This window comes from Haliotis rufescens, unplaced genomic scaffold, assembly GCF_023055435.1.
Source record: "Haliotis rufescens isolate VD_foot unplaced genomic scaffold, xgHalRufe1.0.p SCAF_1, whole genome shotgun sequence".
Classification (NCBI taxonomy): domain Eukaryota; kingdom Metazoa; phylum Mollusca; class Gastropoda; order Lepetellida; family Haliotidae; genus Haliotis; species Haliotis rufescens.
In genome coordinates, this window is record NW_025963779.1 from 17,249,381 (window position 1) to 17,272,368 (window position 22,988).

The following is a 22,988-nucleotide window of genomic DNA, read 5'->3' on the forward strand; positions in this document are numbered from 1 at the left end:
GACATACACGTGTCAAGATTCACTGTTACTGTCCAGGATTGGCTTCCTCCGCCTTCAGGTACACGGACATACAGGTGTCAGATTCACTGTTACTGTCCAGGATTGGCTGCCTCCGCCTTCAGGTACACGGACATACAGGTGTCAGATTCACTGTTACTATCCAGCATTGGCTTCCTACGCCTTCAGGTACACGGACATACAGGGTTCAGATTCACTGTTACTGTCCAGGATTGGCTTCCTCCGCCTTCAGATACACGGGCATACAGGTGTCAGATTCACTGTTACTGTCCAGGATTGGCTGCCTCCGCCTTCAGGTACACGGACATAATACGTCCTACGCCCAGCTACGTGCTACGTCAACAGCAAGAACTTCAAGGGTCCCGTTCACAACACGATCGTAGCGCTATGACTGTCGTAAGTCTATGTTAAAGTATGGGAGTTATGCTAGTCTTAGCACCACGATTGATTTGTGGAACAGATTCCTGGTCATTATTGAAGGTAACGGGCGTATCTGAACGTGCTCACACCTTCTTTAGGCGCCCTTGTAGCTTCGATACAATTCTCCGCGATTAGAACCTTCGGACGCCTTTTCCAAACGACCAAGAGATATATAACAGTACAATATAACAGAAAAATATATAATTTGAGAATTTTCAATTTATTCATTTGACCATTCAGTTCTAAAAAATATGACTTCTAGATAATTTTCAAGGTTGATGTTTGAAATTTGGTTTTACTCATATTTATTATTAAAAATAAACGCTGAACAAAATATAACATTAAACAAAATATTCAAAAAGCATAAAACAAACAGCTGCAATGTGCTTTGTTGAAATCTTTCATAAATTAATGTACAAACATAAATCAAACTGTACAATATACACTGAATACAGAACATACAAGACTATATACACAGTAAAATATCTTGGTTACGGGTATTCGTTGAGACAGAATTTCTGGTACGCCACCACACAGACAAGACTGATGCGCGCATGGTTATTTGGCGTTCTTATCATCGCATGCCTTAACGTTGACATATCATTTTATAAAATCACGTTTTTCGAATTAACATGTGAACGTTAAGAATAAATCTGCTCTTCCAAATTTATAGCAATGAATTAGGTGTCAGGAAATAGACTACTATTGTATTAACTCGTAAACAAGTAAAATAATGAACAGAACGCAACAACGGAAAACAATTTCATAAAATGTACTAACAATGTTCACAAAAATGTCTACATTAGTAAATAGCATGTTAAATTTGCACACTAATTCCTACTCTCTGAGTCAACAATAACGGTGTAGTAAATTGATGATAAGGTAACTTTGGAGAAAGTAGATTTATCTGCAAATATGCTTTGACAAGGCAGGTTATGAAAGTTAGCATATCAGATGGCGCGCCTCGTTTTCAGGTCCAAAACTCCAGGGCCCTCTTTCACAAAGCAGTCCTTGCGCTTCAACTGCCGCAAGTACTATACTATCACAGACATACGACAGTCGTACAGCTACGATCGCTTTGTGAAACGGGCCCCTGGATGTTAAGCACTCGACGTTCACAGTGTGTCCCCTTACGTATCTGTTGAACTTAATGTCATGCTATATTTTTGGACGGAGCATTATTAAGTACTGAGCTGTCCAGTTGTGGACATCTTGTACAAGTTGTATTATCACTTTGAAAATGTATCACACTTCAGAAGCATCTGCCATCCTGTTGGCAAATCATCCATTTTCGATGCAAGGTATCCGGATATTACCGAAGTGTGCCGAGAGTTCTATGTTTAGTAGCATATAAGTTCCTCCTTCCGTTTTCTTCTGTTGTCACTGTAAAACTTATGTTCCATCTTTTGCATAGCATGGCCGACATCTGAGGCTATACGGTTGCCATAGTTACCGGAATTCGTATTAGGTATTTCATCGGAAAAGATGGTTAGATTTTCGGGAGTCTCCTCCTTCTCTTTGGGCTGACCCTGCGTAAAACAAACATTATTATTATTATTATTAAAACACATAATGATCCCTTTGTTTTGTTTTTGTTGAACGCCGCGCACCAGCTATATGAGTGAGTATGCTTTTACACCGCTTTTAGCAATATTCCAGCATTATAACGGGGGGCAACAGAAATGGGCTTCACACATTGTACCCATGCCGGGAATCGAACCCGGGTCTTCGGCGTGACGAGCCAACGCTTTACCGCTACGCTACATAACATGGAAATTTGAGATACCCTTTCTTATACATTATTTCAAATCATTATTTGACAGACATGCGGCTTGGGCAACTTACCTTAGCATCGAATTCGGTGAGGAAACCCCAGTTATCTTCCCTGAAAGACATAAGGCAATAGTACCATTAACTATTCTGTTGTACACGCATAGAAAGTTATGTCGGAGCTACCGAGAAATATGGATTATCTGCCCCTTGACTTTCATCATAATTGAACGAGAGACAGATAATTCGTAATTACGAGCTGAGAGTAGCTTAGAATATTATTCTATATAGGACCCTTAGTCCCTCTTGTAGGAAGATGTGGATTTCCCGTTCACAAGTGAGGACAAAGTGTTGAAACAACGTCACCTAAAACCGTCTGTGACATGATAAACAATGGATAAAGTCATATTTAATTATTTGCGACAATGAGTTTATATGAGGAAATGTTGCCATGGGTCACTTTGCAAACTACGAAGACAATGGAATAATACGTGTGAACTGACCAATCAGCATGAAGCCAGATTTGTAATGCTCAGTGAAAATCACTGGAAATAACTGCACCGATATTCCAGCCTCTCCCCGAGATTTAGAGCCATAATATATTATCATTACCATCCAGAGGCGGCAAATGATGCAGTAATTATATAACTAGCATACCCATGGGTATACAAACTGAATACTAAATAGAATTCCGACGATTGGTCAAATGACAATGTAAAATACCATGCAGATATGGCTTTTGTGCAAGATTCAAGTCAGATACAATTTTTGTCTTTTCTTCTTTGATTTACACTTTTTTGTGTGTTCATTTCTTCATTTCAAACGTTTGGTAGTAAAAACAATCACATGGAATTATTTTAATTTTTAAAACTGATCCCTTGCTTAAGAATTTGAGATTGCGAAAACGAAGTTTTGAAGTCTACTCATTGATATTAACATATACTACACGTGCAATGCATTTTTTTCAAATCTTAACAAAAAATCTAGTTCACAAGTATATAAAATTATTCATTTATATTCCGGCAGGAAAAACCGAGATGATGCAGGTTTTAGACGTTTAACACTTTGGTAAAACCAAAGAACAAAAGGTATGGTGCTACCAAACTTAGAAAAATGGTCAGGTCGAACCGGGATTTGAACCCACGACAACTGGTTTCTGGCACACATTGAGACTCAACTCCGCACAGTGAATTGCGGTGCCTATGGCGATTTGGCCACCAAAACTTCCTCTCATGTTATGACGCCATTCTGAATATGATAATCTTTTAAATCCGTACTTTGGTTGGCAACATAATGGAATCTCTGTCACAGGTCTTAGAAGTTCGATCTAATCCAGTTGGTATAGACACAAGTATATTTAAGATATATATCGCGTTGGTTAGTCCGGTGGCCACTGCAAAGCTCATGATAAGACACACGAACAGCCATGAGCCTCAAATGTCGATCGAACAGAGATAACACGTATGCACATGCATTCATTTACGCTCCTTTACTAACGCTAGAGAGAATACAGGAATGTAAGGATACCAAACTTAACGAATGTCTATAGGACGAACCCCTTCCTCTCCAGTATTGCTGTGTAAACCTATGAACGTTGCTAACGCTAGCGAGTATGTGCTAAGGTAGTCACCAAAGAATGGTTTATTACCTCCCATAAAGAGGCTTAAATACAGTGTCGTGCTATTCCTATCGTCACTGGGGTTTTTTTCTACAAATATGTCCAAACTGGTGCCGTGTGCAGAAAGGGAATTCATTGTGACGTATTTAAGTCACGTGCTACTTTAGATCATCCAGCTCAACGGGTTTTTTCCCGAATGACTATGAATGCACGTGTGAATATCAGTGCCGTAGCCAGCCCCCGGGGGGGGGGGGGGGGGGGGGGGGGGGGACCACCCTATCCCGTTAGTCGCCTCTATCAAACAAACAAAGTGACGTGTTAAGGAAATTTGAAATATGCTTCAGTTTCATTCAAGTCCTTAACACGTCACTTTGTTTGTTTGATAGAGGCGACTAACGGGATCGGGTGGTCAGGCTCTCTGACTTGGTTGATGGTTGATGCATGTCATCGATCCCAATTGCATGTATCGATGTTCATGATGTTAATCACTGGATTGTCTGGTCCAGACTCGATTATTTACAAACCGCCGTCATATAGCTGGAATATTGCTGAGGGCGGCGTTAAACAACAAACCAAAAACCAACCGAAACACACAAGTCTGGTAACCATGACTACCAGACGATCTTGTTGGGATATACAGGAATATGATTCCGTACCAAAGATTCGTTAATCCAGAAATGTGTTGACCCGGACAATTCCACTGGGTGCGATACTGTCCTGATTAACGAGGTCTCACTGTACACCCTAAAATTTAAGTTACAAACAAAATGTTTGAACGACTTGAATCAAACGTGCTAGGTCTGCCAATTGGCCTAAGCCTATGGTTCCATTTTCAGATTGTACATGAATCGCAAAATATTCTATCAATAAAACATTTTCTACTTACCAGTTTTTGAGACAACGTTTCTCGGACGAGACACCCTCCTTCCAGATTGTATCCTGCGTCACCTTGTCACACTTGCGGAAGTCCCCCTCGCTGTAGTTGCGGCTGGACGCTGCAGGGGCGGCCAGCTGCTTATCTTTGGGGATGCAGCTGTCATGGTAGGCGCTGCGAGGACGAGGAGAAGGAACATGGTAACGAGGGGTTGCAGTGATGAGTGAGGGGTTGGCGTTAAACATGGCGATGAACTGGGAGATGGAACCTTCGGCTGAGGTTGCTGTTCAACTGACAGTGAAAGATATGGATTGTTCTGTTCTGATCTGTTCAATCGTGTATATTTGGTTGTTACACTTTTCTGGCTAAAAAATCCGGATTTACGATTTTCTTCTTAGATTTCGTTTCACAGTTGATTTTCTGTGCGCATATACATATATGTATAGCGTTTATGATCTGGAGTTGTGACTATGCATTTGTTGCCGACATATATTGTCCATGCACAATAATGAAATACGAATAATTTTCCACAGCCAGTGTGACGCCTCGCGCAGCAGATCGCCTCGATCAGTTGTGTCCCTGCATGCACATTTAAAGCTGGTTAATAGCCAGAGATTTGCCGCTTCAGATACATTGATTTCCGTCTAACGGTTGACACTGATCGACTGTCCCTTGTAAATCCCTGACAGTTTGTTATTGACAGTCCCTTGTTTTCACGTATATATTCCGAAATGTATCTGTGACAAGGCCCTCACTGGACTGTAATGTTTACCGCCGTTGTTACTCTTTTTTTCACGCTTCGTTGACGCCGCTGCGTTGTAAACAATCATTGACAGCGAGGCGACTGTCACTAAGGTCATGACGTGACCTGTTACCTTTGACCTCCTTGACAATGCCTTCGCGATTACCGCTGTAACGCGAAACAGGTAACAAACAACTTCGAATCACCTTTTCAAACAAATAAATTATTTATCAAATAGGATCTCATTTATTAATTATTTCGCGAAAGTGTTCGATTTGTGTGCGTGGCATAAAACGCTGTAAATAATCCCCAACATTTCCGCTTACGTCACAGTTTATACGTCGTCAATGACAACCCACGCGGCTTGTGTACTGAGAGAGCAACAATCAGCGATTGCCGATTGATCGTTGAGGTCATTGCACGCAGATAATGATAAGTTGATTCAAACAAGGATTGCTGCCGGCGTGTGACAGTATTTGCAGGTCTAATCTGTCTGGCAGAGAAACTTACTGGATCGATAAAATTAGCAACACGAGCGTCTTGGTCAAGTACAACAGTCAGCGTCAAAATATTGGAGAGAGAAAGTATATTGAGGAGAGACGAATGGGCTTAGGGTGATTGGACACGTCGAATACACTGCTGAACCAAAGAATAGCATCACATTTAAAGTTAATTTTCTGTTTCTTGTAAGTTTTTTGTTTGTATTCGAAACTGTTGATTTTTTTGTTCTTTTAAACAACATATATGTATTTAAAGGTACAAATACATGTACTAGTATGAGCTAATAAAATGGGAAAAAGAGTTTTAATATTTGTTGGCTTGTATTGAATATATGAATAAAAGAGAACAACATCGTAAAACTATTATTCATTTTGTCATTCTTTCAAAAAGCATGAAGTTCTCTATGTGTAGGGTTAAAATGCTAGTTTGTGATGCGTTGAAATCATGATATTCTTTTAATAATGGCCGGCAATATCGACAAACATATTTTTGTTTTAAATGCCCTAACTTACATAGTGTACGAGACTACGTGCATATATCAAATCCCATTAAGACGAATTGAACACTAATACATGTCCTTAGACATACTCAAGTAATCGACCAATTCAAACACCATATACTTGAAGACGTTTACATATGTTTAAACACTTTTACATACTGTATTGTTTTAGCTGAAGTACTCTACTCAGCGCTAATAAGCGGTCCTATTTGGTGTGTGATTTGATTAATGTAAGGTTGGATTAAGGTGAGGATTCTCCTGTAAACCTGACAGAGGACATTTTGTTTAGATATAAATCCACTGATGCTTGAGAGGAGGGGGTGTCGCATTCATAGTGAGTCGCATTTTTGGCTAGGGGCCAGCGGTCGCATTCTTTTGGAGACGCATTAATTTCACGTTTTACAGTATTTCAAAACAGGATTTGATTTTTTTGACACATTAATGTTCATCTCACATTCCATACAAGAACAGAGAAACAACATCCGAGCAACACGTTCGATCTGAATGTTCGGGAAACTAGAAATAACGTATTCAAATAGGCGACACTCTGACACAAAATATTGATTATTCAACTTGATGTAAAGATTGCCGGACTTGTTTCATGGGTCTTTATCTTAAATGTTTATTTTTAGAAGTGTGGCTGGGGTGGTCGGGTAGCCTAGTGGTTAAAGCGTTCGCTCGTCACACCGAAGACCCGGGTTCGATTCCCGACATGAGTACAATGTGTGAAACCAATCTCTGATGTCCCCCGCCGTGATATTGCTGGAATATTGCTAAAAGCGGCGTAAAACCATACTCACTTACTAGAAGTGTGGCTCTTTAATACCCTTGTAAAGTATAATGAACGAGTTTACATTGCCCTTCGCGTTACACGAGTCGCATATGTGATCATATTAGTAAAACAGGTAGCAGTGATATTGCGTTTGCTATAAAAACATTTACGTTTGAAATTTTGTGGCTATATTTCCGTCCTGTTTATACACACAGCGCACATTACACAATATAATGTCACTGCATTTTACATAAATGGATATTCTGGATAGAATGCATATTAAGATTAATTAAGGATAACAATAATCCCCGAATATTATTATAAGTTCCCCAATACCGATAAATTGGCAGGACTATTTTCCAAAAACAATTCTAAACACTTGCGACATTTATGTAAATTTACCTCTATACTCATGAATGAGTTCTAAAACCCTTCATCCTGGTGTTAATCTAAACATGCCTAATGTCTTAAATTGTTCTATGTATATCTATCTAAAGTTACTTATATATTGTACTCCTGTAAAAAACAATTGACATCCTAACCCAGTGAACAGCCTTGGTGATGCACATGTGAGCAATACAAGAACTGGTCATGATATACAGCTGTAGCACATACATGCCAGAGCGAGTGTGTGAGTATGGTTTTACGCCGCTCTCAGAAAATATTCCAGAACTATTACGGCTGGGGACACCAGAAATAGGTTTCATGCACTGTGCCATGCGAAGAATCGAACCCGGGGCTTCGGCGTGACGAGCACATGCTTTAACCACAAGGCTACCCCCGGCTACCCCCTAAATGTGTACTGAGCACAGGAATCCAGCGGTTAGATTCAAATAATGACATTTTATTGAGTATATTTTACCATCAGTGACTCTCTTTATAGACAAAGCACAATTAGGTAGACCAGTACTTCAGATTCCTGTGGACAGAGTGACTAGACTGTAGAAACTTAGAACGGTCTGAGCACATGTTACACCAGATCTGTAACAATCTCATTAAACTCTTAATTAACTTCTCGCTTTGTTTAGCGGTAGCAAGATCTAAGATCTGTGTTACTGAGATTGGTTGTGACATAGAAAGTATTCACGTAGAACGACATGGATTTACGAAATGAACAGATATATCCATCTGGACCACAAACGTTTCTGTAAAAAAACAAATCTTTTTTGGAAGATAGACGTAAAAAAGAAGCCGGTTTACACGGCTTCAGCGCTGCCGGAAAATGTTTGTGCTGAAATTGAACACAATTACTTTATACCGGTGGAACATAGATTACGGTCATATTTAACTTTAATGACAGGGTTTGACTTATATTTTCACTTGTTTGATAAAGTAAAAAAGAAGAGGTACCGAAACGTCCCATGGAAAGAATAGAAGAAGTTATATTCCGCAGGTCAACACCGCCTGCAGCTTCTGAATATATTTATATATTTAACTTCGAGGTGTGTGTAGTGTAATACCACACAATGTCGACATACATAGTACTGGTATCAGGTACAAGCAAATACAACCATATGTAAATTAAAAAAAATCGTGAAATGTATAAGAATATCGAAATTAAGTCGACATAACTTTACAACAAGTACGCCGTTAATAACGCTGTGTGAGTTATGTTGAACACCTGTAATTTATAACTCAGGTCTAAGTGTGTGACTGCAGGCAATGTTAGCACAAGAGCCCTATCTACAGACAATAAACACATATACTCCAGTCTGTCCAAGCTCCTTGCCTGGCTGTAAACGTGTTGGTAGTGGCGTAGAGGAGGTTTATCAGGTACTGTTGAGGTGTGACGACATGAACAGTGAGGGTGTTACAACTTATGACATATACGACTCGTACAGTCTGTCCAAGCTTCTTGCCTGGCTGTAAACGTGTTGGTAGTGGTGTAGAGGAGGTTTTTCAGGTACTGTTGAGGTGTGACGACATGAACAGTGAGGGTGTTACAACTTATTACATATACAGTCTGTTTCCACTGATGGCATGAGAGAGAGTAGCCTGTATTGCGCCTGTGAGATTTACAAGCTGGAGGTGTATGTGAACCAGTTACCCCGTATCTAAACCTGACGTCCGACCCCTGGGCCCACGGAAAACTCTCTTGGCCGATATCTCACCGCATAATTGTCATATATTTGAAATAAATGATTAAAATATCTATATCGTGAAAACTTCTATTTTAAAAGATTTGACAAAATGTTGCAATTTTACGTAATATTCCATGTCTTAAGGTAGAGGATAAGTGTTTCAATTTTATTATATCAGACCTTTGATATAATAATTTGTTTGTAACGATTTTCATGCAGTTACACATTAATAACAAATACTGATACTCATCACCCAAGTCATGTTGCTTACATAAAGAACACATCCTATCCCTACGTTCTAGTTCTCTTGCTTTCTGCCTGTTTCATCTCGTAAGAAAGAAAGAAAAGTTCTAATTTTTAATATTTCGCGTCACCACTTTTCCGGCGGAGAGATCAGACAATTTTCAAAGCATATATTTTCTTGAGAAGAAAGTAATATGTTTTTTACTCTTTGATGACACTAAGCACGCTCACTTATCCATCTAGTTTGTCTCACAGTCCCTGAACAATAGTATTTTCCCTTCCGCCCAGCCCTTACTGCATTGCTACAGCTCTACACAGCAAGTCTAGATGTTCCTCGGGTTCTGAATCTTCCATCTCACTGGGGCTCCTTTTCAATGTAAACGGAGTTATTTGTTTCTATCAAAATCATATATTTTCAGAGATATAGCGTTAGTCTACCATCCATCCTCACATATGCTTATAATTAGTAACGTCATGGTATAAGCTTTAGGTCAAAGGCACATTTTTTATATAGAAGACACTACTTTTTCAATTTATTTATATTTTGAAAAAATATTTAAAAAATGATTAGAATTCATGTATTCCCCTCGTTCTGGCAGGAGAAATTCTTTCGATATTCATGTCAAAATCAGCACGGCACACAACCTCATATTATAATCTCTATGTATGCTGAAAAGACGGAAATGTCCGTGACCGAGTGTGAATAGTGTATATGTTTGTGTATAGGCAGGCCATTGTATTATTCTCATTGTTATATGGGGACAAGTTTATTTCAATATGGTACAGATAAACATCAGTAAAACAAATGTTACATTTGGGATAGCACTTTCTTGGAAAATTACAAATTCTAGTACTTTTTGGGCTTGAGTCCAAGAAAGTTTCCAAGTGTTATCCCAAACATAACATTTGTTACATTCGACCACTTTCTAAATGGCACTGTGTATTCATAGCTTTCGACTATGGGAGCCGTGCCAATTTACACTTATCAGAGGGGTACCTAAAGTATGGGTTCTGGACTAGCAGTTGTGGGACTTCCTTTTTGTGGAAGCCTCTGTGGTTGAGTGGGTTAGATTGCTGACTTTGTGTGCTGTCGATTAGGTGCCTCACTCTGGGGGCGTGTACTTTACCAAGAAAGGGTTATCCAAAATATAACATTTGTAACATTTGTTACATTTGACCACTTTCTAAAAGACGTTGTGTAATCATGAATAGACTAATCAGGATCTTTTCTCAAAATCAACACCTTGGTAAGGTAAGTCAGTATATTAAAACACACAAATGTATACATTGGCTTTATAATTAGGAATGTGCGCCCTAAAATGCTCTATTTTGTCTTCCCCCAACGCGAGTGTCACTGCCAGCTACCCGCCTCGTCTCTGTGTTGTCCATATCATTGTCAAATGTCAAAAACTTACCTCTTGTTTACGAAGGAAAATAAAATGCCTGTCGTCTGCCGCTGCATTGTATTGGACGTGTACACCAGTCTATTCGATTATGTTTCCAATGTCCTTGTTCCACGTTTCACTTAGACAATTACCCACTCAAAACACGACTACCGTTCACTTTTACGAGTCAATCGTTCACACTAGCAACCATGCTACCTGTTCAAGTGTCGAGGTAAACACTGTGTCACAGCATGTACGGACGTAGTCCTGTCCCCCGTTATAACGCTACGGTTACTACAGTGCAGATGAAATAAGTGATTGTTCCAGGTGTGTTTATTAACAGGGTAAAACCACATACCTGCTATACACGTTTTACCAACGACAGTATCGAAGTGTATAATGAATGTGACATGCTTCTGATATAAGGTGTTATTAGGAGATCGAAGTGTCCAAAATGGCTTTTCCATCTTTCGGAATTACCCCCTCGGTATTGTACACCTTTTCCTCATAAATGAAAATGTAACCGGATTTTGCCGCGTGAAGAATATAACTCTGATAAAACCCATCAACGTGCATTTAGAATGCGGAATAACAAATAATGAATTCGTGAATACAATACTCAGGCTGAGAATGAAAGAATCGATATCGTGGCATCGGCATGATTGATGTAATCGCCAGACAACGGTTGTTGACTTATTCAAGACCGATTCGCGAGGCTGGTGATTAATTGTTAATTATATATGGTTGTTGTAAATACAACACTGATTATATCGCGGACTCGAAACAGTGTCACCTATGCGCGTTCTGTATCCTCACCTCTTCGATCGTCTTGACAAGCGTATATAGAAGCAGTCGTAAATACACACGACAGTATAGCCGGGTTAGGATAGATCCCCAGCAACCAATGCTAAGGTTGTTTAACGCCGCACTCAGCAATATTCCAGCTATATGACGACGGTCTGTAAATAATCGAGTCTGGACCAGACAATCAAGTGATTGACATCATGAGCATCGTCCCACGCAATATCGGATCTATGGCTTGCATCAACCAAGTCAGAGAGCCTGACCACCCGATCACGTTAGTCGCATCTTACGACAAGCATAGTCGCCTTTTACGGCAAGCATGGGTTGCTGAAGACCTATTCTACCCCGGATCTTCACGGGTCGGCTAATTATAGAGGGATAGAGTGATCAGCCTCGATGACTTGGTAGGCGGCGTCGCGGTGTGTTGCTCATTATGTCAATCACTTGTTTCAGACTCGAATGTTGACAGGCCGCCGTGATATAGCCGGGATATTGCTCATTATATCAATCACTTGTTTCTTACTTGAATGTTGACAGGCCGCCGTGATATAGCCGCGGTATTGCTCATTATATAAATCACTTGTTTCAGACTCGAATGTTGACATGTCGCCGTGATATAGCCGGGATATTGCTCATTATATCAATCACTTGTTTCAGACTCGAATGTTGACAGGCCGCCGTGGTATAGCCGTGATATTGCTTACTGCGGCGTTATACAACAAACAAAACATAATAAAGATGTAGAAGTAGTAGTAGTAGTAGTGGTAGTGGTCGTGGTAGTAGTAGTAGTAGTAGTAGTAGTAGTAGTAGTAGTAACAGCAGCAGCAGTAGGAGTAGCGTTAGCAGTAGTAGCAGTAGCTATGGTAGATGCACTGGGCTTTGTGTGGTCCTGGGTATAATAAATGTTAATAAGCAACATAATTATTTATTATCATAATATTTTCATACCTTACTATTAGCATTGCTGACAATGACACTACTATGCCACATAGTGGTTTGATTATCCTCATTATCATCATCATCATCATTATCATCGCCATATCCATCATCGTTATGATAACGCCTCTTATTAATAAAACGCACGATTTCGTGGCACTCCGATCGAAGAATGAGTGTGCTGCTAGTTGGTAACATCCTACAACGACGCGCCGTGGTGCGAGACAGGGTGGGCCACTTTGCTGCCGAGGGGGAAACAGCTGTAGCTGTCGAAGCTGTACAGTATGTAATTGTAATTGTTGACATTCTTGCTGCTGTCCATATAATAATCACCATCACCGAGTTGCTGTTACCACTGCATATTATCAACAGGATCGTAATTATAAGTGTAGTATTATCATCATTACAATCATCAGATGTGCTGGGCATATTGGCAGTAGAAGTATCATCATCATCATCATCATCATCATCATCATCATCATCATCATCATCATTTTCTGTATCAAACACATCCTCTGTATCTCCAGGGCTCGCATTACGGTAAACCTACACTAACTAGTGGAAGGGACGTTTAATGTCAATCTTAAAAATGATAAAACGCATCAGCATCGAAGTGATATTCAAATAGATTTCCGACAATGGTAAATATTTCATACAATAAGTTGAATATTAGCCGTAGTTATATTTACATCACTGAACATGACGATAGTGTTGCTTAGCAACAAATTCCTTATTCGAAATTAGGCATTATGCTATTTGAGCTGAAGATGAAATTAATCTCCCGCTTGAGGGTTTATTTACAGACACCGTAAAGGTTTAAGTTAACTGCATTCATACGGGAAAAGGGACATTTGAGAAATCAATATTTGTAAAAACAGTTTATTAATATATCGACTTTCATTCATGAAATGAAATAAATTTGAGGACAAATAAAAAAGGATTAAGTTTAATCATGTCCGCATAACAGTATAGCTGGTAGATTAATTCAGTTTTAAACTCAGTCTGCTGTATTAGATTACTCTGTGATATACAGACGCCTGGTTGAATACTGTGTTTAATTTCCACTTAACCAAAACACCACTGACATTAAGCGTAGTGGAACTGTCATATAAATATAAATATTATAATAATATATGGTATTCATATATAAATCATTCACATATTTGAATACAAGGTGATAACTACGTGTAGGCAATATTAACGGTTAAATAAACAGTTATGATTAATCAAACATGGACCGATCCATTTATTGCCAATAATTAACAGTACACTTATCAAAAAGTGAATACTATTTGCAAACAGAAGGAGAGATTACAACTCAAAATTGTTTCAGAACGTTCATTTGCAAGACAGTTATAACAGTGAATAATTTACTTTTCTCGATCGTTGTATTTGGAAACAGGATCTCTTTACAACAAACGTTCAATGTTAAATTGGAACGTAATGTTACCATCGTTTCTAATTTGAAATCAGAAATATAAACTAAAGTAAAGGGTTTTACGTACCGTTCCACCATGTTTATCCACGATGTTGTGCGATTTCTCCAGCAGCAACTTCTGACTCTCATTAATATTTTACCCTCACACGTAAAGCCAGTCCGAGCAATCAGTTAACCCTCTATACTTCGTGAATGATAGACACGCCTGTCTCGCGACTCATTAACCCCCAACGCTTGTAAACCGTTTCCATATAGTGAACCAAATTGCCCGAACCCTACGACAAAACTGTCGTTCATTTCTTCTATAACTTTATGAATACACATATCAATATGTGAATCATTTGTGGTTAATGTCAAAAATACACTCTCATCAAAGCACAATTGGTAACTCTTTATGTGCTGGGTAACAATAAAGGTTGTAGTAGTTGTGCAGAAAATATTATACAACAATTGTAAGACGGGTATTGTTTTGCTATGGTCTTTAGGGGATAATGATCGCGGTTCATGTCTAATACGCTTAATTCAGAGTATAATGCTGTTCTATTGAATTCTCCAAGGAACTGACACAATATTTATTTGGTAACGCACTTGAGCTCCTTGTCTATGGCGCCTACCGTATATAAATCCCGGGCATTGAAATTATTTGGGTGTGCATTGATAAGGTAAAACTATTAGATATTAAATTCTTTCGTTTACAAAGTTAACAAAATATTTATGGTTCCGTACTGTTATCTTCGTTTTCGATTATCAAAGATTTTGTTTGTTTGTTGTTTAACGCCGCACTCATCAATATTGCATTTACATGACGGTGGCCTATATCTTGAAGTCCGCGACGCTTCGCGGATTTACACACGACCACCGATTTTTACGTTAATACCTCCATAAAAGCAAAATTATATTGAAGTAAATTTTTAATTAAACGATTTGTCGGGATGGTGGAGTTCAAGTTGACGATGTCTATATAAATGAGACTTGATACATACAGGTGTCGAACGTTTGACCGACCTCGTGAATTATTGAGTAATATCATATCGCATACACAAAGTCATTAAGTTTTTAATATAGATTTATAGTGGCCTCGTTTCACTTAGCAGTCGTATTACGACAGACTTAGCGCTACGGTCGCTTTGTGAAGCGAAGCCACGTTTTTATCGATGTCAGCCCAGCTAAAAATTATTCTTAGTGTATAAACAGTTAAAACCACTTTTGCCGGGATGGGCAGAGTTGTACTGAACGATAAGGCTTTGATCGGATTGCAGAGAGCGGTCCGAGACGATATAACGATAAAACCCCACTTCTATTCATTTGCACGTAACGTCATGATTTGTGACATGACGTGAAGCCGGATAATGATCAAGACTCTAACAGGGTCAATGTAAATTGCAGTAAAAGATTAACTGCATAGCGACCAACGTCAAGATTTAATCCAGTCAAGGACTGAAACAAGGAGTTTTATATTGGAGTTGCTTCATGCTGCGGGAGACTTCATTTATAACTGTCAAAGAAAAATTTATAACACGTCTTTGTAAAGCATACTTCGAGAATAAGGTTCCGGTTTTTCCTGTATGTGTTCGGTAAGACCATGATTATTGCAGACTATGATTTAATTATTTAATTATTTATTTTTTATTTTTTTTATTTTTTATTTTATTTATCTATTTATTTATTTTTTATTTTTTTATTTATCTATTTATTTTTCAAATTTTATTTATTTATTTATTTATTTATTTATTTATTTATTTATTTCGTACATACTTATGAGGTATTTACCTACTTACATTTTTCAACCATCAATTTTAAAATTGTCAAATGTTATTGTTCTCATTCGATTCTCTTTTCCATTGTGAACGTATTAGTTGCAGTTCATTCACATTTGATAGTTAACGACTCTGTGAACAAGAACAGCCTTTATACACGGGAATCAAATAGCTCCACTAACACTCTTCTAACGAGATGGGCCGGCCCCTCTACACAATGACAAATCGCCTTCCCTGTGTTTAATACCGGTTTAGTGTCACAAATATGACTTGTTAATTGCCTGCTCGGGCTGTCGACACGTCTGTACATGTGGCAGTGCGTTGGTCGAGTCATCACTGATCCCAATATTTCACAGTATTTCACAGAGAACATTAATGTGTAGCAAACAAACAAACAAACAAACGTGGGACCAATAACTTATATGGAATGTAAATTGAATGATGATATGATTGATTAAAAATTTATGTAAATATGTTAATTTCATAATCATATTGGGGGAACAACTGCACATACAAGACCATGTTTATTGAAATTTAAAATAATTAAATTTCAGGGTAACTGAAGCGTACGTAAAATATAATAACAGCTAGCTTCAGTCCCAATTGTACATCCCTCAAATATGACCAGGGATGCATGTACGTGTAATTGTGTGTTTGTATCAATACATGTCGTCTTCATAGCGTTCAAAGTGGAAGGTTACCATTAGGATGAGATTCTTATAATCCAGTCCGGACAAGTCAAGTGATTTGCGCGACGATCCACGATATTGGGGTACAAAGACACGAAACCAAACCGTCAGCGAGGCTAACCACGCGATCCGCTTATTTGGTTGGTTTGTTGTTTAACGCCGCACTCAGCAATATTTCAGATATATGACGGCTGTCTGTAAATAATTGAGTCTGGACCAGACAAGCCAGTGATTGATACCATGAGCATCGATCATCGCAATTTGGTGAGAAAAAGAACAGAGTTGAAAGATCGTAAATTTCGTGGTTTATGCTGACAGCCTGAAACGATACAAAAGAAAAATCTGTGCGTATGATAAACTACAGATATATTTTCCAGAATGTAATTGCCCACAATTAAGGGTGCATATAACACACGAGTGCGTGTTATACATGAATAAATAAGTCTTGCGTACATTGATCAATCGGAAGGGGTGGTAATTAGGATTGTTCACTAGCCAATATATTAGCAAATATCGCCGTGGGGGCTTATTAGAGCGGGGTGCTTATTATGTCGAATACGGTAATTTAGATCGGATGGTCAGGTGCGCTGCCTATAGGTTGATTGGGTGTCATTGTGACTCGTTGCTCATTACATCAATCACGGGTTCATCTGTGCAAGAGTCGATTATTTACAGGCGAGAAAGCACACAACCAAATAAAGGTGGAAGGTCGTAAACACAAATACATCGTTTGGTGAGTCTGGGTATGTATTTACTGTAAAATATTTAATAATAATCGTAAGACAACCACTTCAACTTCCCCCCCGGGTTCACAAAATAGGTTATGAAACTGGGCATGCGTTAGGAGAATCGAAACAGAGAGGATTATACCCTGCCCCACCCTACTACCCACACCCTCCTAACAAAACTGGAGAGGCCCCAACAACACTGTTTGTATGTTAACGTTCACACATCAACGTACTTAAATATCTTTCCCCACACAATGGACCCGTGAAGATCCGGGGTAGAATAGGTCTCCAGCAACCCATGCTTGCCGTAAAAGGTGACTATGCTTGTCGTAAAAGGCGACTAACGGGATCGGGTGGTCAGGCTCGCTGACTTGGTTGATGCATGTCATCGATCTCAATTGCGTGGATCTATGCTCATGATATTAATCACTGGATATTCTGGTCCAGACTCGATTATTTACAGACCGCCGTCATATAGCTGGAATATTGCTGAGTGCGGCGTTAAACAACCAACCAACCAACCAACCAACCAACCCCACACAATGTCACCATGTTTACTGTCTAACAGTAAATATAACAGTTTTTTGTCGATAAATGGTTTAAGAAACTGTTCTCATTTCAACAAAACAAACGTTATATATTATTTTAACTCAGCTCCAGCTGACTCAGTGTCAGTCGTGTTGACTGGCATGCCTCGTCCTCCGATCCCGTGTTATGTACGCCTGAACATAACCCACCAGCTACTATACACATAGCAATTCGTTATTATCAGCCTGATTGTAATCTACACGGCATGTATATTGCCTCAGTCAGTCAGACAATGTGAAGACACAGCCCGTTAGATTGCTGTAGCAGGGCGTCATATCTACAGCTCCGGCACAAATACGTGTACAACAAATTCGGCTTTATTCCTAGGTTGGTGGTATGTAAAGACAGATTGTAATAAAAGTTCAGTGTAGACCTGGTCATCTAATTAACCTCGAACTGTTTCATATCATGATAGGTTAAGAAAAAATGCGCCTAAATGCACGTGATGTGACTTAATGAACTTACTGAATAAATGTCATTTTTACGTCGGTGAGCTCTCATGAACTTCTAGTTATGACAGCTGCAGGTTACTTCTAAAGGTAAAGCATGGTGGTAAAAGTGTTCGCTCGTCACGCCGAAGACCCCCACGTGTTCCCCGCCGTGATATTCCTGGAATATTACTTGAAACAGCGTAAAACGATACACACTCACTCATAATACGACAGCCTCTGTGGTCAAGTGGGCAGAACGTCTGCCCTGAGAGCGGAAGGTTGATAAATAGTATTCTTATGCAGGTTTAACTACTTCTGATCATGATAAATGACGTCATTACGTACATTTTGAATATCATACATGTACAATTCAAATGCTCTCCCAAAACGACGCTCTTTGACAATTTGCATTAAATGTCACTTTATTCTTGACCTCATCAACACATACGATCAATATCTGTCTGTCCGCCCATTGTCCGTCTGTCGCCATCTGTGTCATGAACAGACAAAACGAAAATACACATGCCATTCAAATATGTTAAACCCACGAGATCTCGAGTGTGTTTGTACTTCAGCAGGGTTTAGTTTGACTGCACAAGATATGCAGATAGCATTAACAAACCGCTCGACTTGTAACCCGATACCTCAGAGGTGGGTTCGACCTACAGTTATACATATATGATTTTTACATATTTCATATTTAAGTCATCGTGACCTGGAATCATTTGTTGTATAGTGGCGGTAGTAATTCATCATGTTAATATTTCTTTCGTGTTTTAGATCATTAGAACGGTAATAGATATATGTGCCCAAGCAATAAATCTATACTCACTCGTTTGATGAGAGAGTGAGTGAGTGACGGGTGGGTGAGTGAGTGAGTGCGTTGTACGGCGGTTATTATTTTGTATACTAATCATATAAGGAGACGTTTGATGACGTTAGAGACATGGTCCAACGCGGAAACACAGACACAGATAGACAGACATACAGACAAGTACAACGACGGACAGGTGTACACGAAGACTTAACGATAGACTGACAAAGAGAAACATGGACTAACGTTAGACTAACTGAGACACGACACGTAGGCAAAGCCATGGGCCCAAACACAACCACACAGAGACGCAGACTAGCAGCTGAGACACAAGAGACGCACAGAGAAATAGACCCAAATAAAGCTATTTTTCCGAACACAGACAACGACCAAAGAAGAATGAAGAATCTCCGCAGACAGAATACTTAGGACACGATTAACATGGACAAAGACCCAAGAAAGGCACACACTGACGCAGACCAAAAGTTTGTTTGTTTGTTGTTTAACGCCGCACCTATTAGCAATATTCCAGCTATATGACGGCGGTCTGTAAATAATCAAGTCTCGACCAGATAATCCAGTGATTGACATCATGACAATCGATACACGCAATTGGGACACGATGACATGCGTCAACCAAGTCAGCGAGCCGGACCACCCGATCCCGTTAGTCGTCTCTTACGACAAGCACAGTAGCCTCTCATGGCATGAATGGGTTGGTGAAGATCTATTCTACCCCGGATCTTCACGGGTCCGCAGGCCCAAAGATCGAGAGACGGTTAGGTATAGATGAGGAATGTTCAAACAGGAACACGCAGTGTATACAGAAGTACAGACAAACGGTCGGGAAAACAAATACTGTAAACTACAGTTATAACGAACACGGTTATAACGAACTGACGGATATAACGAACTTACTTTTTTGTCCCTCAAATGTGCTGTAGTTATGCTGTATATATGCTTATAACGAACTACGGTTATAACGAACTAAAATTAGTGGTCCCTTTGAGTTCGTTATAACCGTAGTTTACTGTAATTGAATTCTCCATTGTTGTACATGTATATGTGTATAAGTTCACATTGTTTTAAGTTCAAACAAAGAAATACAAAACCTATCGCTAAATTATATATTCAAGATGCGAAGTCTCGACACAGTATTACTGATACATTCCATAGAGCAACATGGATACGACAATAAATATTTGATCAAACTATACGGGCCGATTTAATCCCACAACGCAAAGTCGAATCACATACCTTTGTAATAATCGAGATCTTGTAAACTACTAAAAACGGATACCAGTATTTCTAAACAATGATGTAGCTAACGGCAATTGGCGATCAAGGATCGTGTTTCTAAAGGACAATTTTCAAAGACCACGCCAACCGATCAGTTGTCACAGTCGGGTCATTCAATGACAGCACTAACGGGACTGTATATACATATATATCTAAAGGTTCCACGGCCATTGGACTCACCGGAGCGTGTACCTACATTGCTAAGGTAGCCTACAACACTATCCAAGTACTGAGGGACTGTGTGTGTGTTAGAAGACAAGCATTGTCACATGGCTGTATTACACCGACGCCATGTCAACACCTTTATTGTCCCACACAGAATATCACAATTTGATGCAAATCGATTTCGTCGGCAAACATATCCGTCAGATATGTCTACAGTGTTGTTGTTGCATAGTTACACTCAAATCGATATATTAGGTAGATAATGAATCGATATGTGATATTAATCATATCGCTGTTGTCAAGACAATGACAGTATTATGGATAACATATTTGTAATATTGAAAAGCAGTATTGTTAAATAATAATAAAGCGTAGATTCCATGTGTTAACATAATTCCTCATCTCAGCTTTCAATGATATGACATCGTGAAAAATATTTTTACACGGCGGAGAGTTGCTAGTAAGCGGTATCAACTTCTAGCGATAAAATAGAAATGGGTAGGTTAAATTGAATTACATTGAAGTGAATGGATGATTGACCATTACCACGTCAAAATATATATTGGTATATATAGGTATGTAAGTGTAAAATGCAACAGCAAATAATAGTGTGGTATTGAACGTGTTCGAGATTAAAACTTCCCTTTATCTTTCATCTACAAAATATATAGTGTTTGTTCTTTCGCGTTCATATTTTTACATTTAATTTTTAACCTTAAAAAATTAAGATGTTAATATAGTTAAGTTTCTAAGGTAACGGTCAACAAACTTACCTTTTTGACGAGGCAAGCATATAGCTTGCCCCCATCCCGCTTGCCATGATGTTTCAAGAATGATATTTCCTATCCACGAATAATCTGAGAAACTATCTCAGTATGACACCTGTCTGTTCGCGAGAGACCCCGACACGCTCTTGACACGACCTGGAGTGAGAACGCTTCAGTATTCAAACTCTGTTCTAATACCCATCGACTTAGCGGCTTTATCGAACTACTTTTTGTGTCGGAGGTCGATGTGGGTGCACAGCGGTGGTCGATTTCTGACGTTGCGAAGGAATCTAACCTCCCAGCCACTTGATCACGTGATTTCTTCGACATTGGATACCTTGTCGCGTGTTGTGATGCATTCAGAAGAGCTGAGAATGACAAGGTTGTTAGTACACACGGTATTCGGTCGTGTCCACACCGCACACCCGATCCTGTTAATCTTTGTGGTTGTCTTAATATTAATCAAGACAGTGAATAAAATCCGTATATAAATGAAATATCGTTTGTGAATAAAAAAATAAAGAATTCGAAATCCGTAAATCAGAGCTGTCATCTACATGCATTACTGAATACACATATCGATTTCATACCTAAAATCAATATATAACTATCGGTAAATCAGTTCAGGTTGCGGAAATAATGTAATTAATTCAGAGAAAATTATGAACACAAAACAATATTGAAATAAATATATTTCTATTTCCGTGTCATTTTACTGCTCTTCTATCTATCAAAGTCATGATACAAATCTTTTCCATAGGCGTGTTTTAATCCACCTCGTCATGAATTACTTTGATGTAGAAATATTAATTCAAGCCTGCCTCTTACAAGTCTGTGGACAACGCGAGAGTAATTATCCTGAATAATCCTAGATTGTCAATAGAGTGAGTACACTACGTACACAGTAATCCAGTATTGCAAGGGAGGAAACTGCTGCTGGATGGAACAGATTAGCCCTGTAATTCATCTAACGGTTCAATGCTTATCAGGGCGCTTGTCTAACGCCGTGCATTGTTTTCTCAACAAAAGCGTGGTTTATTGCAAATCGATTGCCGCGATTAGGGAGCTGATAGGCAGTGAGATTACATGCATTAGAAGATTCAAACTCGGACATGTTCAGTGCGGCTAAAGCGGATCAAAACTCCTTCAGAAGATCTGGTGTGTATACGATTACCTCACCGAGGAGGGGGGCGGGGTTGTTTGGGGGTGTAAGGGCACATATGTATTGGTATTATAGTAACAATAGGTGGTTACTATGCAACGGGGTGTATTCACATGTTATAACCTGCTTGATGAACCGGGCAGTCTGGAAAATAGTGTATTAAACTCTGTCTTCTTTGTTTGTTTGTTTGTTGTTTAACGCCACACTCAGCAATATTCCAGCTATATGACGGCGGTCTGTAAATAATCGAGTCTGGACCAGACAATCCAGGGATTGACATCATGAGCATCGATCCACGCATTTGGGATACGATGACATGCATCAACCAAGTCAGCGATTCCGTTAATCGCCTCTTACGACAAGCATAGTCGCATTTTACAGCAAGCATGGGTTGCTGAAGACTTATTTTACTCCGGATCATCCCGGGTCCATTTTCTTTCTATCAATGGCCAAGATGATAAAAGAACAGTTTTCCGCCAGCAGGATT

The 22,988-nt window shown here is 39.2% G+C and overlaps 1 protein-coding gene across 4 annotated transcripts; it reads right to left on the minus strand.

Moving 5' to 3' along the window:
* Positions 1-639: 639 nt before the first annotated feature.
* Positions 640-21,615, minus strand: LOC124149782 (uncharacterized protein C2orf50-like). 4 transcript variants are annotated; one of them, XM_046521574.2, is made up of 4 exons: positions 21,346-21,615; positions 4,713-4,874; positions 2,284-2,323; positions 640-1,967 (listed from the first exon to the last, which is right to left on the minus strand). In XM_046521574.2, exons 1-4 carry the CDS (start codon positions 21,390-21,392, stop codon positions 1,779-1,781), a joined length of 438 nt encoding a protein of 145 aa, XP_046377530.1. In that variant the 5' UTR covers positions 21,393-21,615; the 3' UTR covers positions 640-1,778. The 4 variants fall into 4 exon arrangements, with proteins under 4 accessions (XP_046377530.1, XP_046377522.1, XP_046377539.1 ...); XM_046521566.2 differs by lacking the exon at positions 21,346-21,615 and adding an exon at positions 14,169-14,266; XM_046521583.2 differs by lacking the exon at positions 21,346-21,615 and adding an exon at positions 10,954-11,179.
* Positions 21,616-22,988: the final 1,373 nt, after the last annotated feature.

Coding starts and splice junctions, on each gene's coding strand:
- LOC124149782 (XM_046521557.2), bottom strand. CDS start 4,945: ATGTTTAACGCCAACCCCTCACTCATCACTGCAACCCCTCGTTACCAT. Junction 2,324..4,712: donor AAACGTTGTCTCAAAAACTG/GTAAGTAGAAAA, acceptor TATGTCTTTCAG/GGAAGATAACTGGGGTTTCC. Junction 1,968..2,283: donor TCACCGAATTCGATGCTAAG/GTAAGTTGCCCA, acceptor TGTTTTACGCAG/GGTCAGCCCAAAGAGAAGGA.